At 36.8% G+C, this 24,264-nt stretch overlaps 1 protein-coding gene across 5 annotated transcripts in view; it reads right to left on the bottom strand.

Annotated features, from left to right (window-relative positions):
* The window catches only part of LOC131427563 (dual specificity tyrosine-phosphorylation-regulated kinase 2), a 303,588-nt gene that overhangs the window by 7,093 nt on the left and 272,231 nt on the right, over window positions 1-24,264 (bottom strand). For 3 of the 5 annotated variants that reach the window (XM_058590874.1, XM_058590873.1, XM_058590876.1), the window contains exons 6-10: window positions 22,784-22,922; window positions 22,528-22,699; window positions 12,266-12,409; window positions 12,046-12,175; window positions 2,161-2,390 (exon numbers count right to left, since the gene is read on the bottom strand). In XM_058590874.1, the coding sequence (XP_058446857.1) occupies window positions 2,161-2,390; window positions 12,046-12,175; window positions 12,266-12,409; window positions 22,528-22,699; window positions 22,784-22,922 (815 nt within the window). Of the gene's footprint in view, window positions 1-1,661; window positions 1,911-2,160; window positions 2,391-12,045; window positions 12,176-12,265; window positions 12,410-22,527; window positions 22,700-22,783; window positions 22,923-24,264 lie in introns of all 5 variants that reach the window. The other 2 variants (XR_009229283.1, XR_009229284.1) reach the window with 2 other exon arrangements.

Genomic DNA, 24,264 nt, shown 5'->3' with positions numbered 1-24,264 from the left:
CTCATGGTTTTAAAATTGAACGAAATCACTTTTCTCGTGGTTGGCAATTTTTACAAACTTAGGTTCAAATAAAACGGTTTTGTAATTCCATACATAATTCCTTAATTTCATCCGGGTCTGACTTCCGGTTACGGAATGCCATGATTATGAGTGTCCAAAGTTTCAAACCGTCCTATAAAGCGCACCGGTACGTACATGCGTTGGTACGGAATAAAAAACACAACAGCGCTTCTACGAACGAAGCACGCTGTGTGTGGTGTTTGATTTCGCGCACGCGATAATGAAAACAAAAACCAACACCGGGGCTCGATTTTGAATACACAAACGACTCCATCGGCACCGATCACACTTCAGTCCGAGTTTTTAAATGTTTTGAAAAAAAACATTTAGGTACAGGCACGAATGTCTGAGGTAAACACAGGATAATGAAAGATAAATATGTCTAACCTTTATATAGTTGACGACACAAAAAAGTACGAAACAGATTGTAAAAATATTCGAACCTGTAGGCCAGGCTATTTAATGACCCAAAAGATTTACTTCAACTTCTCCCGATACCGGTTCCGGACACAGTGACTCAAAAAGTCCATTATGAAATTTGGATCGATTCCTCGTGAAGTGTTAACGAGTGAGGCACCTTTGCACCACTAGGTGGGTTAAAAAGGTTTTTTATGCGAATTTGCAACTTATGCGATTTCCTTGTTGCATCTTAGTAATGCACGAAACAATGAGATGTAGTGTTATCTCGGAAAAATGATGTTAAATCGACTCTCTGGGACGTATAATTTTTTTCAATATTTTGTTTTGAGGTAACATAAGATCTCGGCGTAGCATGAATTTCTTAAACATTCGACATGAAAAAACATTGATTTCGAAAAACTTAAAAGTCTCGAAGTCGATAAGTTTCAAACAATTTCTTCTCGAGATAACACCAGATCTCGATGTTTCACGAATTTTGAAGGCATCTGTCAACAATTTATTTTTTCAGATATGCGGTTTTTAATGCGAATTTGCAGAATTAGGTGAATTTTCGAAGTAACTAAGGTGGATTTTTTTGGGGAATTTGCGAAACTATGCGTACGTATCCTCCGCTTAAAAACACTTGAGTGAACTAAATGTATGAAAAAGATGAGTCAATGTAGGCACTACAATATCCGCAAATGTTGCTTGCATTGTGAGTGTGCTCATCAATGCTTAAAGCGGTTCAAATTGAACTGTTAGACGAAGATGGCAGTTCAATTCGAACTGCTTCGAGCACTGATGAGCCGAAGGCGAAACGTGAAGAAAGCTGAAATAAAGTATGTGCTTTCCTGTACAAACCAAAAAACCCCTAAATGTTCTTCGATATGTTTCAAAATATCTCCAGGGTAGCGCAATGACAAAGCATTTCCCCGAATTGGAAATAGTTTGAGGGAGGATACTTTTTACATTTTCGCATTTATCTGACGTGTGTTACGCTGGATTTGATAAAAAAATACACAACCTTTTTTTTTCGAATACATAAAACTATAGCAACTCAAACGAATTTCCATCTGTAGCATTTCCTTCAAGCAACAATTTCGATTTCGATGAGATTTATGAATGACACGGTGGCATTCGTAACGCTTACAGAATGAAGGTGATGATTCTGACAGACGAAAAAAAAACGAACAAAAACTTACGAGCAGCAAACCAAATAAAAAAATCATTTTCACCAGTGCAAACAGAGAGTATCGCTACTCTTAGAAAAAAGTGCTAGGTTGGTTGTGCACCGGAAGCTGCTTTCGGGTTGGATCATTTGCTACCCTCCTTCTTGTGGACATCGAAAACAGAGATGAGATCTTTCACGGTGGTGCAGCTAACGAGAAGCTTCGTGAGTTGTTTTTGTCCCGAGCTTTTGCTGGACTCTCTTGATTGCTTCTTTTTTCCTGCTGGTTTTCAGTAACGACAAGGGAAATATTTCACACGCGCACGAGAACGAGTGAAAGTAAGAGTGAGTGAGAAAGAGAATGGAAAAATACTCCGCTGGATTGGTCAGAGCTTTCGTCGAATAAAGATGGGAATGACGCCGAGAGGCGCGAGCTTTAATCTTGAAAGCAATGTTGCGAACAATACGCACCCACAAACCGCAATCGACGTAGGAGTTTAAATGATTGGATAACCGTTAGGAAAAGGACTCACCTTTAACCCGTTCCTTTACGTAGCGCTGGCGGGTGGATGGAGTTTTAATCTCCGGAAGAATCGTATTTGGTGTCATTGGCTGAGATCGTTGCAATTTCTGCATAAAGCTGAGCTGATTATGATCACTGTTTTCTTTCGATTTCGAAGAGACGTACGTAGATGAGGCGCTGGGCTGAAGCCATTCGTGGCGAGCTGCCTCCTCCGGTGTCATGCGTTTCTTTGGATCCCACCTGAAATTGGTAAAAAGCAACGAAGAGGTTAGTTAGTGTGTGTGTGTATGTAGGTGCTTTCACGAAACCGGAACCCAACGGAACTCGTCTATATTGACTATTAACGACGCAAAATGAGCTTTCTATTTTTAGTTTTCCGAAGACTACAAATTTGAATCGATGACGTCGTTTGCTTGATTTGTTTACATAAACATTGCCACATTGAAGATTCTTAAATACAAAACCAAAACTGTACACAAGGTGCATGAATATTTTAACCCATAAAAATACTCCCAAAAATACGACTTGAGAACCAAACGGGTTCGGGAACGAACAGCCTGGGCTGGATTCGCTTGAATATGTAATGTGAAACCGCAAAAATCGTAACTCGCACTTTGTTCATCGCACTATTTTTTGTGATGTTAATTTTACGACCAATTTCTGTTTTGCCAGCTCCGGCCGAGGCCAGTAAAGCGGACGTAAACTTTGATAGGGCAAGCCATTCGACCGCAAAATTTGTCTGCGTGACTGTGGTAATGAGGGGGATAAAAGGATTTTCTTGTCTGCGATCTCAAACGCTACAGGCCAACCGGCCGGCCCGGAATAGTGCAATGAATTGGAATAGTGAGATAGAAGTTGAGATTTGTGAAATTATTGATCGAATGTTGTTTAGTGCATGAATAGAGAATAAACTGCTACCAGAAGATTCATGGCTTATCGCAAATGTACTCTTCTGCATTGCATTAAATGGATTGGTTTGAATAACAATGTGAAAGCTGATGATTCTGGGGTTTGATTCTAGCCAAGTATTCATTTAACAAAAAAATCATTGGTTTGAATTTAAATTGTCCATTGACATAGCAGTCCAATCCTGGTGTACACCAAGAAAAGCTAAAGTTCAAGGCTCATCCGGAGACAAAGGACAAAAAAAAAAAGAACTAAATTGGAACGAACCGCAAATTCATTAACTCAACACAGAAAAGGAACCTTCACGAAGCTAACTAAATAACTTTAGGGAGTAATGTCAACTGCCACAGCAAAGCAGATAGGATAGAACAAGAGCACAAACTGAATCCACCAGTTTGTATGTATGCTCCTATACAGGGAAAGTTTTGCCTGGTTCGTTTGCATTGAACGAAAAAAACTTTTGCAGCCTCCCATAGTTGTTGAAATACCACTGTCTAGGGTGCAATGGATGAGGCCGCATTAGCACCAAACAATGGTTGCTTCGTAAACTACTAGTTGGCTGTGGAATTCAATGAATATGAATAAACAGTAAAAATTGAATCAACGAAAGCTATACTGAATGCGGAGAATAATCAGTGGAAAGGCGATTTTAGATGAAATTTGGGAATAAATTAAAATCGTTTCACATGTTTTTATGGTCCCTAAGAAAATAAGATTCAAATTGCTGAAAACTTAGTATTGTTTTTTTTAGAGTTTTCTAAAACCGAGTCACCGTTTAAAAATAAATAGCAAAATTCTACGACTTTTGCTTTCTATTCATCAACATCAATTGAAACTTCTCACTTTTAATAATAATTTGAAAAACAATATAAAAACAACGATTCGGGTACATTACAGCACATACTTTTCCATTTTCTTCTCGTTTCACCTTCGGCTCAGTGCATTGTCAGTTCAAATTGAACTACCACTGCCACCTAGCAGTTCTATTTGAACCGCTAAGCAGACAGAATGTTTACTCTACTAAAGCACTATATTCTTTCTGATGACTCAGAACTGTTAGGTGTACGAGTGGCAATTCAAGTTGTACTGCTAATGGCACTGATGAGCCGAAGGCGAAACGTGAAGAGAATGAAAAAATATTTGCTTGTTGTACAATACGGTTACTTTGCAACCGAAAACCCCTTAATATCAACTATCTGTGGTGGCCTGCAAATCATCATTCATCTACGTCTAAGCCATAAGAAAATATATAGCTCATCTGTGCTTTGAAGCGTCAATCAAGTAGAATAAACTCTGCGCCTGCTTAGCCGTTCAAGTTGAACTACTTGGTGACAATGGCTATTCAATTTGAACTGATAATGCACTGATATGACGCAGACGAAACTTGCAGAAAATGACAATTCAAGAGGATCCCGTTAGTAAAGAAGAACCGGTTGGTCGAGATAAAAGCGATTCAGTAAAAAATTATCAAATTCACAGGTCACATAAATCCTCGTATGGCACAATTCATAAAAATGTTATTGGTCAAATGACTCGATTTTTCAAGAACGACTTGAATCAGTGACATACACACCTAGTCTTCACCACAGGCACGTAAAGTTATAAGTTTCAGTACTTTGAATTGTATCAAAATACAGGAATCTTATGTTAGGTATTCGGTGAAAATATGTCATTTTATAATGCTTGAATATATCGGTCATAGAAGATGTAAGTGTACTCGTGTGAAGGTATTACTTTTCGATGCGAAATTTGCTCTTACGTTCCAATGGACTTCGCTGCAGGTTCTCAGAGTGCATCATAATTATATGACAGAGTTACGATCCAATAACCTCTAAAAGCTATTTCGGAGGGAGGTTCGAACAGACGAAATCTGGGTTGAAAGCTATATCAGAGTAATATTCATATCCGACGATTTATCACAATCGGAGCCAAAATAGATATTGCTAAATGAAATATGTTGGAAACTTACATATCTCGGTTTAAATGTTTCATATAGTGGAACAAAGGTCAAAATGTACATTTTAAGGAACAATGGCCCTCTATCTTAGCTACAGAAGAACAATCGTGTTTCCAATATTTCTTTGCTGAAAATACGTTGTTTTTCATAAACCCGTCAAATTTTATTTATGCATCTCCAAAACGGGTATTCTTCTTTTTGCCTTTCTTATATAAAAAGGTTATACAATCACTTGAAAAACTGACTAGTAAAAGTTGGCCCGGAGGGCCAAGTGACATATACCATTCGACTCAGTTCATCGAGCTGAGCAATATCTCTCATTGTGTTGTGTGTGTCAAATAATCTCACTAGGTTTTCTCGGAGATGTCTAGAAGCTATAGTTAGCTGAATTTGATAACTAAAGGTTAGGATTCGATTGGTAGGAAACATGAAATTGGAAGCAAAAAGAATGAATTACATACATATCGATAGCTTGCCATTCGCAAAAGATCGAAAGTCTCTTGGTAATGTTTAAATCCATTGGATTGTAGCACTGCATTGGGACGGGGCTGGACGATTAACGAATGACCAATTATACGACATGGATCATCGAAACTCGAACCTAGCCGAGTCCAGAGTTAATGTAAACAAAACACATGGAAACGTATTTTTTCTGAAAACTGCTATCAGACAGTGGGGTTTGAAAGTGAGTCATTTCACCGAAAGGGTCTTTTCGGTGAAATGATCGTTTCGTCAAAAGAATTTTTCAACCGTAAATACCGAAACGAGCATAAATGTCATTGATTTTTTAATATGATATGATATAACGGCTATTTTACTGTCCGACGTTTCGATTGATGATTTTGTCTTTAATGATTTTCAGACGAGAAATTTTTGATAAAAATCGAAACTAGTGATCGACAGGTTAATTCCATCATTAGCAGGATGTTTTCAAGTTTCCTAATGATTGACTTAATTTCACTAAAATTCGTCTAAATAATGTCATTTGGTAATAACACTTGAGTTGAAATATGATCATATTTCAGTGAGACTTCATTTTCAATAGGACTCACAACGTTCAAATTAAAATTGTGGACACTCTCGAACTGCTGAGCAAGTTTTTGAGCTTTTTCGCCATTCGTAAGAAGTATTTGATTTCCTTCCTTGAGAGCAGAAATTGGTTTCTGAGATTTCTTAAGAACCTTAGAAAGTTTCCAGAACGGTTTAGAATATGGTTTAATTTGTTCAACTTCTTTAGCGAAATTTTCATTTCGCAAAAGAGTAAATCCATGTTTAATTTCTTTTTGTAAATCCTTAACTATGTTTTTCATAGTAGGATCACGAAAACGTTGATATTGTCGTCGACGAACATTCTTCAACCGAATGAGCAGTTGAAGATTGTCATCGATGATAGGAGAATTTAATTTAGTTTGAGCTTTGGAAACTGAAAGATTTCTAGCTTCGATAATGATTCAAATTATCAATTGCAAATCGTGTAAGTTTTTGCAAATCGTCTTTAAAGAAATTTAATTGTTCGCCGGTGCATTGGAATGGCAAATATGCTCCAGCGATGAAACAAATTCCATGAATGGTTTCAACTTCGATTCCCAAGCTTTGAATAACTTTAGTATTGAAAGAAGGTAATATTCGATGTTTAATTTGCCGTTGGACAAAAATGGCAACTCCACCACCCATTCCAGTAAACCTGTCAAATCGATGAACCACATACTGTGGATTGCTTTTCAATTTGACGCTTGGTTTAAGAAATGTTCCTATCACAATGGCAATCAGAGTTTTGAGAAATTTGAGAAAATTATAAAATTTATCTTCACTAGATTTTAAAGATCGAGCATTCCAATTTAAAATATTCAAATAATTATTTAACATCACTGTTAAATTTAAAATTCATTATAATATTATTTGCAAATTGCCATCCGTTTTGAAATGCTTCAAAAAGTGATGAAGTCGAATTCATTCGGATGATAATTTGAAAAAGTTGATCTTGTAGGTAGATCGTTTTATTTTCCGTTATATCGCCTAAATCGACTTCGTTTAAAGAAGCGAATGGCATTGATGGAATATTTGTAGGTAGACTGCCATTAGAAGAAGATGATTTGGCTGATCTACCTATTAATAAATTGTTTTCGTTAGAAGATGAACTGCAAGGCGTTCATGTGTTTTGATTATTTACATTAGAAAAATTAGGTGGTAGTTTTCGATCTGTTACCAAAGCGTAACTGTCATTAGAAGAAGATGATGACGAGGTCGATCTACCTGTCAATAAATTGTTTTCGTTAGAAGACGAATTGGAAGGCGTACCTGTTTTATTTTTTAAATTCAAAGAAATAATTGCGTTAGGCGTGGCATTTGTAACGGTTTTTTTGATTTTCAGGTATGTTCTGTAAATTTAAGGTCGTTGATTTGACTTGTTGTCTAAGCGAACGAGCGTTTAAATTTTTTTCCCTGACAGGACATTTCAAATAATTGGATTTATGATTTCCATCGCAATTTGAACATGAAAATTGATCAGTGGTTTCATTCATTTTACAAACGTCGAATGCGATTTACTACAATTCAAACACCGTATATCCATATGACAATTTTTGGTTCCATGGCCGAAGCCTTGGCAACGACGACATTGCGTTAAATTTGCAATACGATTATGCCGTTTATAATGTTCCCAATGAATTTTAATGTGGGAAATGAAACGTACTTTTTCTAAAGTTTTCAAATTGTTTACATCACTTCGATTGAAGTGTATTAGGTGAAGTTCATGGGAAATTCCAGAGCGTGGTTTAGAAGTACCATTCGCTCTTTTTTTTTTTCATAAGTATTACTTGGGAAGGGGCAAAACCAAGAAATTCTTTTAGTTCATTTTTAATTTCATCGGTATCTTGATCATTTGATAAGCCTTTCAAGACCGTCTTTAAAAGTCTGCCATATTTAATATCACATGAATAAAATTTATGAAGTTTCTCGGACAAATATCGGGTAAGACGTTCGTAATCTTCCAAGACTCGAAATTCTCCTCGTCGTCCGATTTGACATAAGACTGTTACTTCCGGGAGAAAAGTAGAAAGCTCAGTACGGAATGCTTTGAAGTCGGAAATCATCACCGTCACTGGTGGCATAGATTGTTGTTTCTTCCCAGAACGACAAGCGTCCATTTAGGGAATTTTTGAAGAATTTTCTTCTATGTCGCTACAATCCGATTCAGGAAGAATCTCGTAAATATTGTTAGATGGAATAGGAAAAACGGAAGGGAAGTCCGTCCGTTGTCGTTTTTTTTTACATTCCGATTCTATAAGATCGTCTAGGTTATTAGAAAAATTTATAATAACGGATTGAGATTTCTTCCGTATTGAATTATTTTTAGCCTTAGGTTTATTGCCATTCCGGTTGGATGCAGGCATTTTTGAAAAATATAAATTAACTAGCCTAAATTAGTCTTCGATTAGGCTCCTAGTTTGGAAAAGTCTTGATAAAGACTGATTTTGTGGTAGTCTTAATAAAGACTGATTAGTTCGAAAAATAATTCTTTGAATGGCTAGCCTTAAAAAAGGCTGATTAATTTCTTGGTCTTGAAAAAGTCTGATTATATTTGAATATCACTCTTTGTATAGCTTTGAGAAAGGCTGACTAATTGTTAGTCTTCAAAAAGACTGTTAGTGATTCAGGTAGCCTTGAAAGAGATTGAAGCCTTGAATCAATAAAACTCTAGGTAGCCAGAAAAAATTTCCAGGAGCCAAGAGCTATTCGCATGCGGTGCGAACGACTGTTCAACACCGACTGGCGGATAACACCATAATTTCTCATATTTCTTTATATTAAATCAATTCCAGTAGGATATGCCCCGGCGAATATAATTGAAACCGAGGTAAAATAAAAATATAAATAACCTGTTTTAATCATCCTATTGGTGTTATGATACCTTTCTCGTATAACTCAAGTTTTCATAAATATTACTAAGGAAATCTTATAAAAACTTTTTTTTTGAATCTTGAATAAGAACGAAACAGTTGGTATGGGCACGCACCGGAGGTAGGATCCGAACAAAAGTCAATAGCATCCTATGAGACCGTAAAAGCTTTCTTTTCAGTCTAATCTTGTGAAAATATACTTAACCGTCTCTAAGAAAATAAAGAGAGTTCCATGTTTTGAGTTTCTAAATACTATTTCTGACACTTGGAACTTTGAATTGGAATAACTGAAATCGGTTTGTTTGGCCAGCAATTAGCGTAATCTTTAAATTAAAACAATTTTTAACCGATACACTGAAGAAGGATGTAAATAACATTCCGAAATACGTATCTGTATTATAACGTTTGATACACTTTCGGAAAAATAGTGACTGTGAAAATAGTGACATTGTGAGAGTGTAATGACGTGGCATAGTGGAATTCAACGATACAACAACAGTACTATTAGCAAATTTAGAAGATTGTCGCTGCATTATCGCTCTGTATTTCCGGAACCGAAGGCCGAATATGGATTAAATTCTTCATCAACTTAAAGGAACATAATACTTTTCATTTAAATATAAGTTTGTTAAAATCGGTCCGGTAGTTTCTAAGAAATTGAAGTAATTTGCGAGTTGGACTTTTTCAGGTACTTCCGGAACCGGGGACGTAAAAATCAACGTATTTGGTCATCAACTAACTAGATATGTCCAACTAAAGTTGAGGGTACTCGGCACATTTTTTTCAAGTTATGTATAAAACACGCTTCTGAAATTGAAAATTTTATACTTATCAGTCTGTAACTCCGGAACCGAAAATCGTGTCAGCTTTATGAGAATATAAGACATTTCATTCTAACCAAAGCTTGTGAAAATTCGTTCAGCGGTTTCTAAAAAAATCGAGTGCAATTAATTTTAGTTTTAGAATGTAGTTCCATAATACAGGTTTAAAAAATAAAACTAAGATTCGGAAACTGAATCATAATTCTAGAACTGAATTGATATGAATATAATATATGATATGAATTCTAGGTCCGAATTTTGGAATCAAATTTTAGATCTGAACCAGAATTTTGAAACTGCTGGAATTGAATTCGGAACTTGGGTTCTGGAACTTAGATTTTGGAATTGGATTTAAAGCTTTAAGTTCGGTTCGGAACTCATGTTCAGTATTTAGTTCTAGAATTAAATTCGGATTCTAAAAATGAGAGAGAATTCTAAAACTAATACCGTTTTCATTTATTGACCAGAGCAGCACGAGAGCTGACCCAGAGTCGCCAAAACAACTTTTGATGAGTTTGTTTTAGCAACCTGGGGTCGCTCTAGATCAGACTCCAATCGCGTAGTTTCGCTCTTAAAATTTTCTCGGGTCGCATCATGCATCCATGCGAGATTGTTTATTTTTTCTTTTTTGTATGAGTTGTTGTTTAGAGCGCGTACCACTTGTTCGTTTTACTCGGAGTCAGAGTCGCCCGCGTGTAGGTACAAAAACGGTATAAATTTATGAGTTGAATTCTTGATCTGGATTTTGCAACTAAGCTCGGAGCCAGTCCCATGTTCCGAATTAATTTCTAGTCATACTCCAATATAGATGCTCCGTTACAATTCTAGAAGTGAAGCAGTAAAATTTGTAAAATTCACACAATCAATCAACTAATATGAACGATTATTGATATTCGGAGGTGTGAAAGAAACATGCCAGTTTTGTTTGAATTCGTGTGCTCAAGTTATGTCTCACATTACCTAGCCACCATTTTTTCGCCTCCGTGTCATCCGTGTCGAATATAAGAAAAAAGATCGTTTTACAGTACTTTTTCTGAACTATATAATTAACTTTTGCTTTTCGTGCATTTTGTATCTGCTACAAAATATGCTACAAAATATCAAATCAAACCAAAGGTGTAATATACATTCTCGAAAGACTACACACGCGTTCACTTTGAGAATAAAAGTGAGCAATGTTTACTCACTTTTGCTTATTAAATTCAAATGTCAAAAAGTGAGTAATGCTGATTTAGAGAACTGAGTAACTTCTACTCTGTTTATAAATTGACAACAAATACTACTCGCCGTGTTTTGAGAATGTTGTGCGAGTAAAATTTGGCAAACTTGATCGTAGAAGCATTTATATGTTTTCGACAATTATTTGAAGTGGACAATAAGTATCGATTGGATTTCTTGCCGGACTGGGCCCCGATTTTTCACCGTTGTGGTGAGGGCTTAATCCGTCCGTTCCGTCACAGGTAAGTTAGAAGTTGTTCGACGAAAATTGTGAAAACCTTTGCTTATTAGAGTTAATTTTTCCTTTTTCTAGCACTGAGTGAACGTTTATTACGAATTTGACTAAAGCCATCCTTAGGCAAAAGTGAGTAAATCTAACTTTACCCACTAAACAGTTGTTCAATTTTCAGGTACTCACTTTAGAGCTATTGTCAACCAAAAACTAGATAACCTAAATTTGACACGTGTCCAATAGGAACTGTGATGGCGGTTGAGAAAGTGGCACCAAAAGGAACTACTCAGTTCAGTATACGTACGCTGAGGTAGACACACCTGAATGACAAAACCTGCTTCCGAAACGACCATCATATCGATTGTTGGGCCACTCGGAAAGTATTAATTTATCCACAAGTTGCTACAACAATTACCGCTTGTTGCCACAATTTAATAACGTGACACGCAAACCGAACCCACTTCATTCATGAAATGTATCGAATTGGAAACGATTTGTGCATAAATCCTTGAACTTTGCTGCTGCAGACTGCTTCTGGGTTCGTGTTAATTTATACGATAAATTAAAACCCTGCTCGAGTATTACAATAACGAGGTCACCAGAGCGCAGGATATACGAATTACTGGACTAGTTCTTTTGTTTACCCCATTGCAGAAGTATTCCACTGTTATGTAGCTATGAGTAAATAAAGTTCGTGTAAAAATGCGCTACCCTTCAGCTCAAGTTGACACACAGTTTCGGAACCGATAGGGTGCCCGTAATCTAGTGCGGGAACTGGTAATTGTGAGCCAGATAAGTTTTCCGGAGTCACGTGAAACGTCCTGGGGTTTTGTTTCTGCTATAGTTTATGTGTTTGACTTACTCTAGGCATTTGCTGACGAAATCGATGAATACGGTATCGTTGCAGCGGAGCGCTTGGGAAATGGTTTTCGATGCCGGCTTCCGCTTGCGTCCCTTGGAATTCGTTATACACCGTGGGATGCCTCTGGAATCTATGGACGAAATGCAAAGAGTGACAGAAAAGGGTTATTTGTTAAAATGTTTTTTTTTGTTGTTACAAAAAAAGTGGGTACGGAACTAACCAAAAAATAATCTCCTCCTGGTGGCAGTATTGATGAGATCATCGGGAGGAATGCCCAGAACTTCCATAATACACGCTAATTGCTCCACTTCGTTCTCCCCGGGGAACAGCGGATATCCGGTGTACAGTTCTGCCAGTATACAACCTGGTGGGAGAGGGGTGGAGAAATTGTACACATAATGAAAACTGCGACTGCTAGGGGTGGCAAATGTAATTAACAGATCATCGTTGGATTGTCATGTGGGATTTTATGTTTATTCAACTGATTATTTTAAAATATTCAACAAAAAACAACATTGCATATTCATAGACACCATCTTTGTTGGAAGAAATTATCTTTTCAATCCTGGAAATGTGTTGAAAATGTTTCAAAAATTTTAGGTAAACTCCATCTATGAGTAAATCATTTTCACCTTTATTTTAGTTATGTCATAAGCACAAGTTTGAACAAATTACGACAAAGCTCACGGTAGACGTGTTTGATCTTTGTTGTATAAAGAACAAATTCTTTGTGTGGTAACTACCTGCTACTTGAATAATGCGCATGCACGATTGTACATTAATAATGACATATTGTGACGAAAGGCTAATAATTTATCATCGATTATTATGGCTATCTGTATGCCAAGCTACCCAGTTGGGTAATCGAAATAATTGATTATCAGCCATTGAGGAGTAACAAAAATAGTTTGACTTCGGTTGTGTTTCGGTTGATGTTGCGATAGGCTGGCAGTTGCAATAAATTTGTTGAAAAACAAATTACAAGAACCAGAACCGAAAATTGTCCCGTATTTTTAATGAAAGAATAACACAAAACAAATGAAGAGAGACGCACCATTTTCGTCACTCGTTTCCCTAAAACAAGACGGAACCAAAATATCGTCTGCAGAGAAATTCAGTCGAATTTCAATCTTCATCCTTTCTTCAACAAAATGAAAATCTGTGAAGCTTGGCTATATTAGTGTCTAAGATACGATATATCAAAGTTATTACACCCCAGAACCTTTTTGAAAACGAAAAATTACTATAGATACGATGGGTAAAAAGTACGGGTGTGTAATGTCAGAGACATAACTGGATGTCGTGAATACCAATAAAACTGACACTCTTTCTTTATACTTTCGAATATCAATTTGTTGATCGATTGTGTGAATTGTGCAAGCTTTCCTCTTTTTCACTACTAAAATTTTAAACGATACTCCTAAACTAAAGTACAGATTAGTTACATCAAACATTCTGACACTTGTTGAAAAATGGGCCGTATACAGTATAGTGAAGAAAATTTCGCATAATGTTTCGGGTATACAATGTATGTTCTAAATAGAAATATACAGAATTTTGATGTCAATTATTTCGTTTCGGATTTAAATATTTCAATGAAAAAAGTTATCAAAATGCCGTAAGAGATAAATTTCTGACATTCAGAAGGGCCAAATTGTGTAATTCTCTAAGATATTAAACACTGTTGCGAATTTTGCACTGCGAAAATTGCACAAAGCTAATCAAATTATAATGAAAACTGGCTCTGTGACCTGAGCGTTTGAGGCTTTACACCACGCAAAAGGTTTACTTTCATTGTCGACTGATCCTCCTGACGACCGAAGTCCAAATGAGAGGACGACCTGGCTGATGTTGGTGGGAGAACCTCACCTCGACATCGAATTTCGTCTGTAGCAATAAGAGAAATGAACAGTTTTTATTCAAAGATTCCTAATCATATTACCGATAGAGCTTGTAGAAAAAAATATGTTGTTGGGTTAAGTACATCAAAAGGTATTCGTGGTAAAGTTCTGCCCATTCTTGTAAAGGGTAAATTTTGAAAAGTTACCCCATAGTAAACTAAGTCGTATTCAGGACAAAAGAACCGATTTGAAGAATTCTGGAGTTAGGAACTGGACCTGAGCTCAAGAACTATATTTAGAACTTAGAACAGACTCAGAATTCATCTGGATTTTAGTAGACTACAATTTCGAAACTGAAATCAGTTCCGGAATCTTTTTCCAGAATCCACTTCAGCACGCAGGCTCTGAAATTCGACTACCAAAATGGGTTGCATAGAGTACAGCAAAATGTCGCATAATTCTTTGGGAGTATTATCATAATTCTAAAATGGATCCAACAGAAGAATTTTGGAATAAGGAACTGGACCTGAGTTCAATTTAGAACTAAGAGCAGACTCAGACTTCAGTTGCAATTCTAGAATTACAATTTCGAAACTGAAATCAGTTCCGGAATATAGTTCCACAATCCAGTTTCAGAATGCGAATGACAGTTGCTACCTGAGCGTTTGAGGTTTTAATCAAGCAGAAGGTGCACTCTTCGTCGCTGTTGGTTGATGATATCGCTCCCTCGATGACCGGAAGCAAATTATAAATCATTCTCACGACGTCTGCTTCCATCCGACACACAAGAAGAAATGATCGATTTTCGACCACGGTTCCCCTTTTATATGCATTCAAATGAAGATATGTACCTGACTACCTCGAAATCGTCGTCCTTGCGCGAAAAATTCAAGCAAAAGTAAAGAGTTTTCCGTGTTGTTTTCAAAGTTTTGAAAAACATAATTTTTGAGTTGTTTGTGGGTATCTCACACTGTTCAAAATAATATCCTAAATTCCTGATCATATTTTTGATGAAATGGCGAAAGAATTATGTTGCTGTCCTTAATACAAGTCGAGATATTCACGATTAAGTTCTGCCCATTCTTACATATGGCTAATTTTGAAAAGGCACCCCATAGTAAAGTAAGTCGTATTCACGACAAAATCATTGTAAATCGTTTTAAGACGATTCTCGAAGCTTCGGTTAAATATTGATACTGCACAGTATACAGTTTTCACCGAAAACCGAAAATGACGGAAAGGGAAAACGGAAGAAAGAACACAATTTTAAAACCACTGTTTTGCTTTTGACTGGATATGAAATGGAGCTGGATATTAAACGGAGCTGAGAATTATTTTTGTAATTTTCCGCTGTTTTGATTAAATAAAAGTGACTTTTATTAGCTATAGTTGCAGTGCACATCAGCAAGTGGACTATTTGTGAAATTGTTTTGTGGGTCGTTACCTCGCACGAGAACCGAAATTCGGCGAGAATCGAGAAAAACGCAGGATCGTGATCAACACTTTTAATCACAAACACAAACAAACTCAACGATCTTCTTTCTGGGCACTTAAAATTGAAAAAAAATTCTATTAGTTCATATGGAAGAAAAACAAACTGTTGACTAAATATTCAGAAAAAAAGTACAGGTGTGTAATGTCAGAGACATAACTGGATGTCGTGAATACGAATAAAACTGACACTTTTACTTTATACTTCCGAATATAAATTAGTTGATCGATAGTGTGAATTGTGCAAGTTTTGCCCTTTTACACTACTAGAATTTGAAACGATACACCTAAATTACAGTACAGATTAGTTACATTAAACTTTGTATTTCGCTTGGAGATTCCTCGATCGCACCATAATCAACACGATGACAACGATAGCCGAATTCGAAATGAATGGCTTCTGAGTCGGTGCTATGCATTTTATATACCAAATCTGCAGAAAGTTTACTATAAACTACAACTGGTTGAAAAATGGGCCGTATACAGTATAGTGAAGTAAAATTTCGCAAAATTCTGTGGGTATAAAATTATGGTTCTAAGTGGCACCTTAGAGAATTTTGATACTATCAAAATGCTGTATGGGATTAATTTCTGGCATCCCAGAAGAACCAAATTGTATAATTTTCTGAGATATTAAACACTGATTAGATATGAACGATTTTAAACACTGTTGCGAATTTAGAACTGTGAAAATTGCAAAAAACTTATCAAATTATCTTAGATTTGCATTATACTGATAATTTTAATTTTCGATTTACAAAGAAGCAATCTTTATAGTTTTTTAGGTAACATTTAGAGCCATTAGAAGGGTTGATTTTGCCTAATGTTCCACATTGTTGTCCATTTTCTGTTGTATTTTGTTCCAATGCAAACGACCACCAACAGGATGATGTAATCGATCTTCTTCGAAGGGAAACTGGCTCTGCAACCTGAGCGTTTGAGGTTTGGTACCACGCAATAGGTCTGCTCTTATTATTGACGACTGCTCCACCTGACGACCGAAGTCCAAATGAAAGCACGACCTAAGCGTTTGAGGCTTTAAACCACGCAAAAGGTCTGCTTTCATTGCCAACTGCTCCACCTGACGACTGAAGTCCAAATGAGAGTTGCGACCTGAGCGTTTGATGTTTTTAACCACGCAGAAGGTGCTCTCTCCGAAGCTGCTGGTTGATTGAATCATTCCCACGACGTCCGCTTCCATCCAACGCACAAGAAGAAATGATTGATTTTCGACCACGGTTCCCCTTTGATACGCAGTCGGTTGAAGATATGTGTCTAACTACCTCAAAATCGTCGTCCTTGCGCGAAAAACCCAAGCGAAAGTAAAGAGTTTTCCGGGTTGTTTTAAATTTTGAGTTAACTTAATTTTTGAGTTGTTAGTGGTTATCTCACACTGTTCAAAATTTTATCCTAAATTCCTGATCATATTTTTGATGAAATAGTGAAAGAATTATGTTGCTGCCATTAATACAAGTCGAGATATTCACGATTAAGTTCTGCCCATTCTTCCATATGGCAAATTTTGAAAAGGCACCCCATAGTAAAGTAAATCGTATTCACGACAAAATTTTGCAGTGATTTTGACTATTGTTGTGTAGTTTTACGTCTACTATCTACTATTCGGTACAAGACTGGCTCCCTTCGCTCGGTAGCACTTCAACACGTTTCGAACGTAGTGGCAGGATGCTAGAACAAGCCAAATCATACTTGATCCGTTGTTCTTTCTTATGAATGGCAAAAGATGCGCCTTGAGGTACTCTTCCGTGAACCGTTGATTATTTCGGAAGTGATTAAGGGAGCGCTATTTATTCGCTGGGGTTGGCGGTTCAATACATGGGGCACTGGTCTTACAAGCCAGTTGTCGTATGTTCGAGTCCCGACCTGGAGACATTTTTAGTGTCAGTAGGATCGTAGTACTAGCCATGCATTGATTCTGTAAACTGTGAATCGGCTGCGAAGTCTGTTGAACCAGAAAAGCCAAATTCCACTAAAAGAATGTAATGCCAAGCTTGTAAGTTTGGGGGGGATTAAAATTCCTTACTCTTCAGTATACAGCCGCAAAGCCAGCCGCGAGAATTTTTTCTGTCATTATTTTAAACGATAATATTTCAATCATTTGTTGATTCACATAATTTCACAACCAATCGAATCGAAAATATTTTGGCAACGCCGTTTCAGTATTTCAATAGTATACTATTGAAAAATGGGTTCACCAATCACAGCATGCTATAATCATGGCACCATTTTGATTTCTCTCGCACGGCCGACGGTTTCGATCGTTACTCCACACCTCGCATTTCTTTCAGTAGCAGTTCTGCTTCGATTGATGTAGGGAGGATTCACATCATGCATGAACAAATATCACTTCGTTCTGCCCAGTAGGTTCATACGCACAACCTATAAATATGAGTCCTGTCACAATTTCCACTTTAGTTTGAGGTTGCCTGCGAACGAAATTGGTAACTTGTCCAGTGAGTGGACGACAAAACTGAGCAAACTGCACACCGTCTTCACTTGAGTTTATTGAATACCAATTAGCTGTTAAATTAGATTCTCCACTAACTAGCAGGCTAATTTTGAACTATCGGTGATAGATTTTACGGGCATAATTTGAAGTGCTTGTATCTGGATGATTTGTTGATTCGATAGCATTAAAAATGGATTGGTTTGTCGATGTGGTCGTGTGTTTTAAAATATCTTAAGGTTTGCGTTTTTTTCCTTTAGGCTCCGCCTTCGATCCATCGGTGAATCAGCAGTTGAAACAAAGCCACTCTTGACTTAAACCGCTTAGCAGAAGCAAACTTATTTGACTTTGACTTTTAGACAATTGCACCGGAGCCCGACATCTCGTCCGTGTTTCAAATCTGCTTTGTAATCCTCAGTAAAGTTACAAAATTGCCCTTCCGATGAACTGTGTCATTTGCCTCAAATAGTTTTGCAACTTCTAAAATTTAATTCCTCATTCAGAATCCATGGCCAGATTCGAGTTGCAGAGTTCTGGAACTGAAACCAAATTCCTTGTTTCTAAGCCTGGGTTTTGGAACCGAAATCAGGAATTGAGAACAGAATCTTGATTCTATACCAAAAACTAAATTTCGGAAATGAGTCCGGGACTAGAATCTGAATATTGAAACTAAATCCTGCTACATGAGGTCAGAATTCAGTTCCGAGATTGGTTATCCGGAATTCAGTTTCAATTCTGGAACTTAAAACCAAAGTACAGGACTAGAATTTAGATCCAAAATTCAGTTGTATTGAAACGAAACTCGCACTGCGAACGACTCGCAGCAGAACTGATTCCTGTGCGGATTGATTCAATACTGAAGCAATTTCGGTGAAGGGAATTCCTCGCGGAATAGCAACATGCTAAATTTTGATATTGATTTTTTTCATTTCGGAACCGCTTAGCAGAAGCAAACTTATTTGACTTTGACTTTTAGACAATTGCATTGGAACCCGAAATCTCGTCCGTGTTTCTAATCTACTTTGTAATCCTACGTGAAGTTACAAAATTGCCCTTCCGATGAACTGTGTCATTTGCCTCAAATAGTTTGGGAACTTCTGTCTTAGAACGTAATAGTTTCAAACAATACACCATAATTTTTATCGTGCATATATCTAACGTATCAACATAATTTTCGATACATACCTTCGGAAATATAATCATTAATTTATGATAACATTTTCAGTTGTATGTTTGATATCACAAATAATTAAAAATTAAAGTTTTCTGAAATGTTCGGTATCAACGCCTATCAATGAAAAAACCTTATGACGCATTTTTCGTACCCAAGCCGACGGTTTTGGTGTAGTTGATGTTTCAAACGTTTCAAACAATGGTAATAACATCGTCATTCATCTGTTGATCCTTCTCATTTGACAAAACATACCGAAAAGTAAACAATGACAGCGAAAATTCTACAAAACAGCCCACTTAAGAGCAGTAAGTAAGTTTAATGTTTACGGAAGAACTATTAAACTTACTTATCTGTTGAAATATGCAAATCGAAAGTGTAAACAAACATTTGAGTTCACCGCCAGAAATAAATTCCGTGTAATATTATAATAGTTTCATTCGTTGAAATCGGCAAATCCGAAATGATAAAATCAATGTCAAAATTTAATATGTTGCTATTTCGCGAAATTGCTTCTGTATTGAATCAATACGCACAGGAATCAGTTCTGCTGCGGGTCGTTCGCAGTACGAGTTGCGCTTCAAACAAGAGTGATTGCGTCATCCAGCTGCTGGCCGTTTACATTAGAGATAAATGCCTCGAAAAGTGAACAACGGCCGTGAAAATTTTGCAAATCAGCCCTTGTACGGGCTATAAATGTTCACTATTAGAATTACTTATCTGTAAAAATATGCAAATTGGAAGCTAAAATGATAAGTTTAGTGAAATCTTACAGTATGATAGACTTTAATTAGAAAATATTCGCATAATTTTCTCGTTTCTTTTTAAATTGGAATTTTGTGTATTGATTTGATTGCGTTTGTTGACTTTCTGTAACTAAGTTTCGGACCCAAGACCAGATTTTCAGAATCCAAATCTAAAATTTAATTCCTCATTCAGAATCCTAGACCAGATTCGAGTTGCAGAGTTCTGGAACTGAAACCAAATTCCAGAACTTGACTCTAAGCCTGGGTTTTGGAACCGAAATCTGGAATTGAGAACGGAATCTTGATTCTATACCAAGAACTAAATTTCGGAAATGAGTTCGGGACTAGAATCTGAATATTGAAACTGAATCCTAGTACATGAGGTCAGAATTCAGATTTGCTATCCGAAATTCAGTTTCAGTTCTGGAACTTATGACTAAAGTACAGGACCAGAATTTAGATCCAAAATTCAGTTGTATTGAAACGAAACTCGCACTGCGATCGACTCGCAGCAGAACTGATTCCTGTGCGGATTGATTCAATACTGAAGCAATTTCGGTGAAGGGATATCCTCGCGGAATAGCAACATGCTAAATTTTGATATTGATTTTTTCATTTCGGATTTGCCGATTTCACCGAATGAAACTATTATAATATTACACGGAATTCATTTCTGACGGTGCATTGAAATATTTATTTTCACTTCCGATTTGCATATTCCAACAGATAAGTAATTTTAATAGTTCTTCTGTAAACATTTATCGTCTTTAAAAGGGCTAATTTGCAGAATTTTCGCGGTCATTGTTTACTTTTCGGTGTGTTTTGTTCCAATGCGAAGGATCAACATATGAAATACCCGATGTAATTACCCTTGTTTGAAACGAAACTCCCATCAACTACATTAAAACCGTCGGCTCGGGTACGAGAAACGTGTCATAAGTTTTTTTTTCATTGATGCGCGTTGATACCGAACATTTCAGATAATTTTGAATTATTTGTGATTATGATATACAACTGAAAATGTTATCATGAAGTGATTTTCAGTGTTCGATTCTAAAACACATGCCATGAACCCACGAATCCAGGTTCTGAATTTAAAATTTGTTCTCAAAACTCAGTTCTATTCCGCATTCTGGATTCTAGAACTTAATTGCAGAGCTATTCAGCTATCTGGATCCGAATTTGAAAACTGAATCCTGGACCATAATTATCAGGCTAAAATTCAGCTGCTTACCAGAATCCATATCCATAGTTCTGTGCTAGAATTTAGATTCAGAATTCAGTGTCGAACCAGAATCGTATACTGGGATTCATTTCCAGAACACAGGTTCAGTGATCGGTTCAATGATCAGGTTTAAAGTTTAGCTCCAGAATCTAGTATAAAAATTCGGTTTCAGAATACAGTTCTAGCATTCGTCTCCGAAATTCGGTTCCTGAATTCCAGAATCGGAATTCGGGTTCTTTAACATCAAAGAAACAGCCATTTTATTCGTTTTCCGGTTATGTTTCTTTATGACATTCAAAATTTATTCATTTCAAAATTTTCAAGATTTTCAGTGCGCTATTTTTCGTGAACGCAACCTACGTCCTTGGAGATGAAATGAAATTTTTTGATCTACCTTTTGTAAAGAAGTAATATCTCGTTGAGCAAATATTTCATGAAATTTTTGTAAATATTTTGTTGTTTGTTTTCGTTCCCCGATTTGGGGTAGTAGTGGGTAGTATAAAATTAAGAGTCCACAGAGAAGCCGGTCAAAATCCGCGTTGAAATATAGTACCAATATTTTGTTCTGTTATGAGAAGCAGAATTACGAAAACATGAAACCGTTGAAGTTATTGATGTTCGCTGATCGATTCTCACTTCACTAATATCCGTTCCAGTATGGCCATGAACTCTCCAAACGAGCGCTCCCTTGGTAAACGAATCAATATTCGACGTACTTTCAAGGATCATAGAACAATGGCTGAAAGCTTTCGCATGTTGCTGCGTACCCAGTCATAGTAGCGTCCTTGTGCAGGGTCGATTCCCTGCCAGTTCTGTTCGCAGTTGGTTTTCTCATTTTTCGGTTTGATGAAAATAAAATGAAAATGGTGCCAATATTGATCTGTGCTGTTTCATTCATCCTATCAATGAATTATTCAGCAAATTAGGATGATGCTTTCGTTTCGGAATTTTTTCACATCAATTTTGCCAGGATAATAAAGCTTTCTTGTGCAATGGAAGTAAAATTTTGTGCTACCTTCAATAACGAGATAAACATAGAAACATTTTCCCTACTAATCTATTGGAGCTCTCAGAAATACGACATGCCGATGATTATGTGGTGTTTTATTGCATTCGTAGAATCGAGATCGAACTATCCTCTTCCGCGCTATCCGGGCCATTCACCGAGCACCCATCCTGCTGGTCAATTTCATTCGCATGTAGAGAAAAGAACACGACTGAACTGTTATTGTGTTTGCGATCTGAACACAAATAGTGGCTCGGGGATGAGACGGTGCTAATGCTAGTGAATAGCTTCAACTATGTTGTTGCATGTTCGATTCAATTATCACCCAATGGGTGGGCAGGAAATGGTAGCGTAGTTTTAGTGACTAAATTGACAATCCTGTAGTTAAATACGAATACAATGAACCGTAAATTGTGGTTTCTTACGAGATAAGTTCTCAGATGAACCGGAAGAGTTATTAACATTATTTTGGATCGTCTTTCGAAACATTGGCAATATCATTAATTGTACCTTTCAGTTTAGTAAGCAAAATAATTACCTAAGCTCCACATGTCAATTGGCGTTCCGTACGACAGTCCCAGTATAACTTCCGGCGACCGGTAGAAGCGGGACTGAATGTAGGTGTAGACTTTCCGGTGTGAGTAGCACGAGCTTCCGAAATCGATGACCTTGATCAAACTGCTGCCTCGTTGTTTGAGCAGAACGTTTTCCTATTTGGGGTTCCAAGGGAAAATAAATGGCAAATAAAAATTACAGATTTTTTCTTTGGAAATTTATGACACCACTTCACTTACGGGCTTTAGATCACAGTGAATGATGTTCTCCTGGTACAGCAACCGAAGACATTTGACTATCGAATTGCAAAACCGCCGGATGAGACTCAGGCTGAATCCTTGGTAGTTGTTCTTCTTGATGAGCTCGTACAGGTTCAGACTGGAAAGGACAGTAAAAAAACAACAAAAACACGGAATAAGTTTACATTCTATTTTAGCGATTTCGTGCGAGGAGTCCATTTCGCAGTGACTTTTTTTTTCACTAGATCGCGGGTGAATGATTGGACCCAAGTAATCACGATTAAACTTCGTTTTGAGGCTGTGCTGCACCGTGGGCCGTTCGTGTGCGGTTGTGGGCGATCGATCTAGTGACAGTACGGTACAAACTATGGGCTTTCAGCAGGAGTTTTTGTCTACGTTAATCACCTTAAACTTTGGTTCGACATTGTCCCCAAGAACGACCGGTTGCCATGAACGTGAAAGCATGGAAGCATGTCATGCCGCATGGCAATATATTTTGAAATTTTATCTAATTTTTATGACTACGTGATGCAACACAAACACGGAACATGGAGCAGCGTATATCTAGCTCGATTCAGAATGATAATGCCAATTACTTATAAAGCTAACGACTGTACATTATTTTCCACTGTGAACTACTGGAATGGCTCTACAATTTTCAATGATTGCAGATTATTATTCTGCTGTCATCAAAATGCTTATGCTCGTGACGCAGTACTGTTAATTGTTGATTGAGTTATTTTACTGGTTTTCGGCAATATAGGATTTGATGAGTTGTTATGAATTCACCCCTTGCTGTATCCATTTTTACTAAATAACTTTATGATTAAAGGTGCTTTTCCCAGATCAATTTTGTAATACGTTAGAAGAATTTTGTAATATTTCTGATTGTTTGTCGGCTTATTTATAATTTTAAAATTTTCACCACATTATTAGAAAAACTCTTCTTGATCTTCATTGTAATGTGTTAATGCCTTTCTCTTGCAATTCAAACAGTCTCTTTATAACATTTTTTTTAATTCATTTTTTGTAGATTTCATTAGGTATTTTCTGACAAGAATTTGGGCTGATAATTCCTGAAACAAATTCATTTAGATTGATTCGGTTAGTTCACCAAAGTGCGCTTTTATCGCTTATTTGACCAATTTCCCGAACGTTACTTATGCGATGTTATCTCCGGAATCGGAAGTATCAGCGATTTTATCTTCGAACTTAATCAATAATCCAAAAGTAGCTTTTAAACCAGATTGGACTGTAGAAATTGGTTTTGTCGTCCTCGAGAAAATTGAGCGGAGGGAGAAGCGCCAATTGAAAAAGCTATCGCAAAACATCTAAAATATTATTTATTTTCTTAAGTTGCTTTGTAAACATTTGCTCACATGAATTAACAATTACGTCACTTACATAAGTGACGATTACTTGCCATTAAAATGTCACTCATATCACAATGCAATATTGTTATTGAAGGGATCTCTGTTTAT

This window comes from Malaya genurostris, chromosome 2, assembly GCF_030247185.1.
Source record: "Malaya genurostris strain Urasoe2022 chromosome 2, Malgen_1.1, whole genome shotgun sequence".
NCBI classification, from domain to species: Eukaryota; Metazoa; Arthropoda; class Insecta; order Diptera; family Culicidae; genus Malaya; species Malaya genurostris.
Note: the sequence above shows the minus strand (reverse complement) of the source record. Positions and strands in the feature narration are given on the sequence as shown.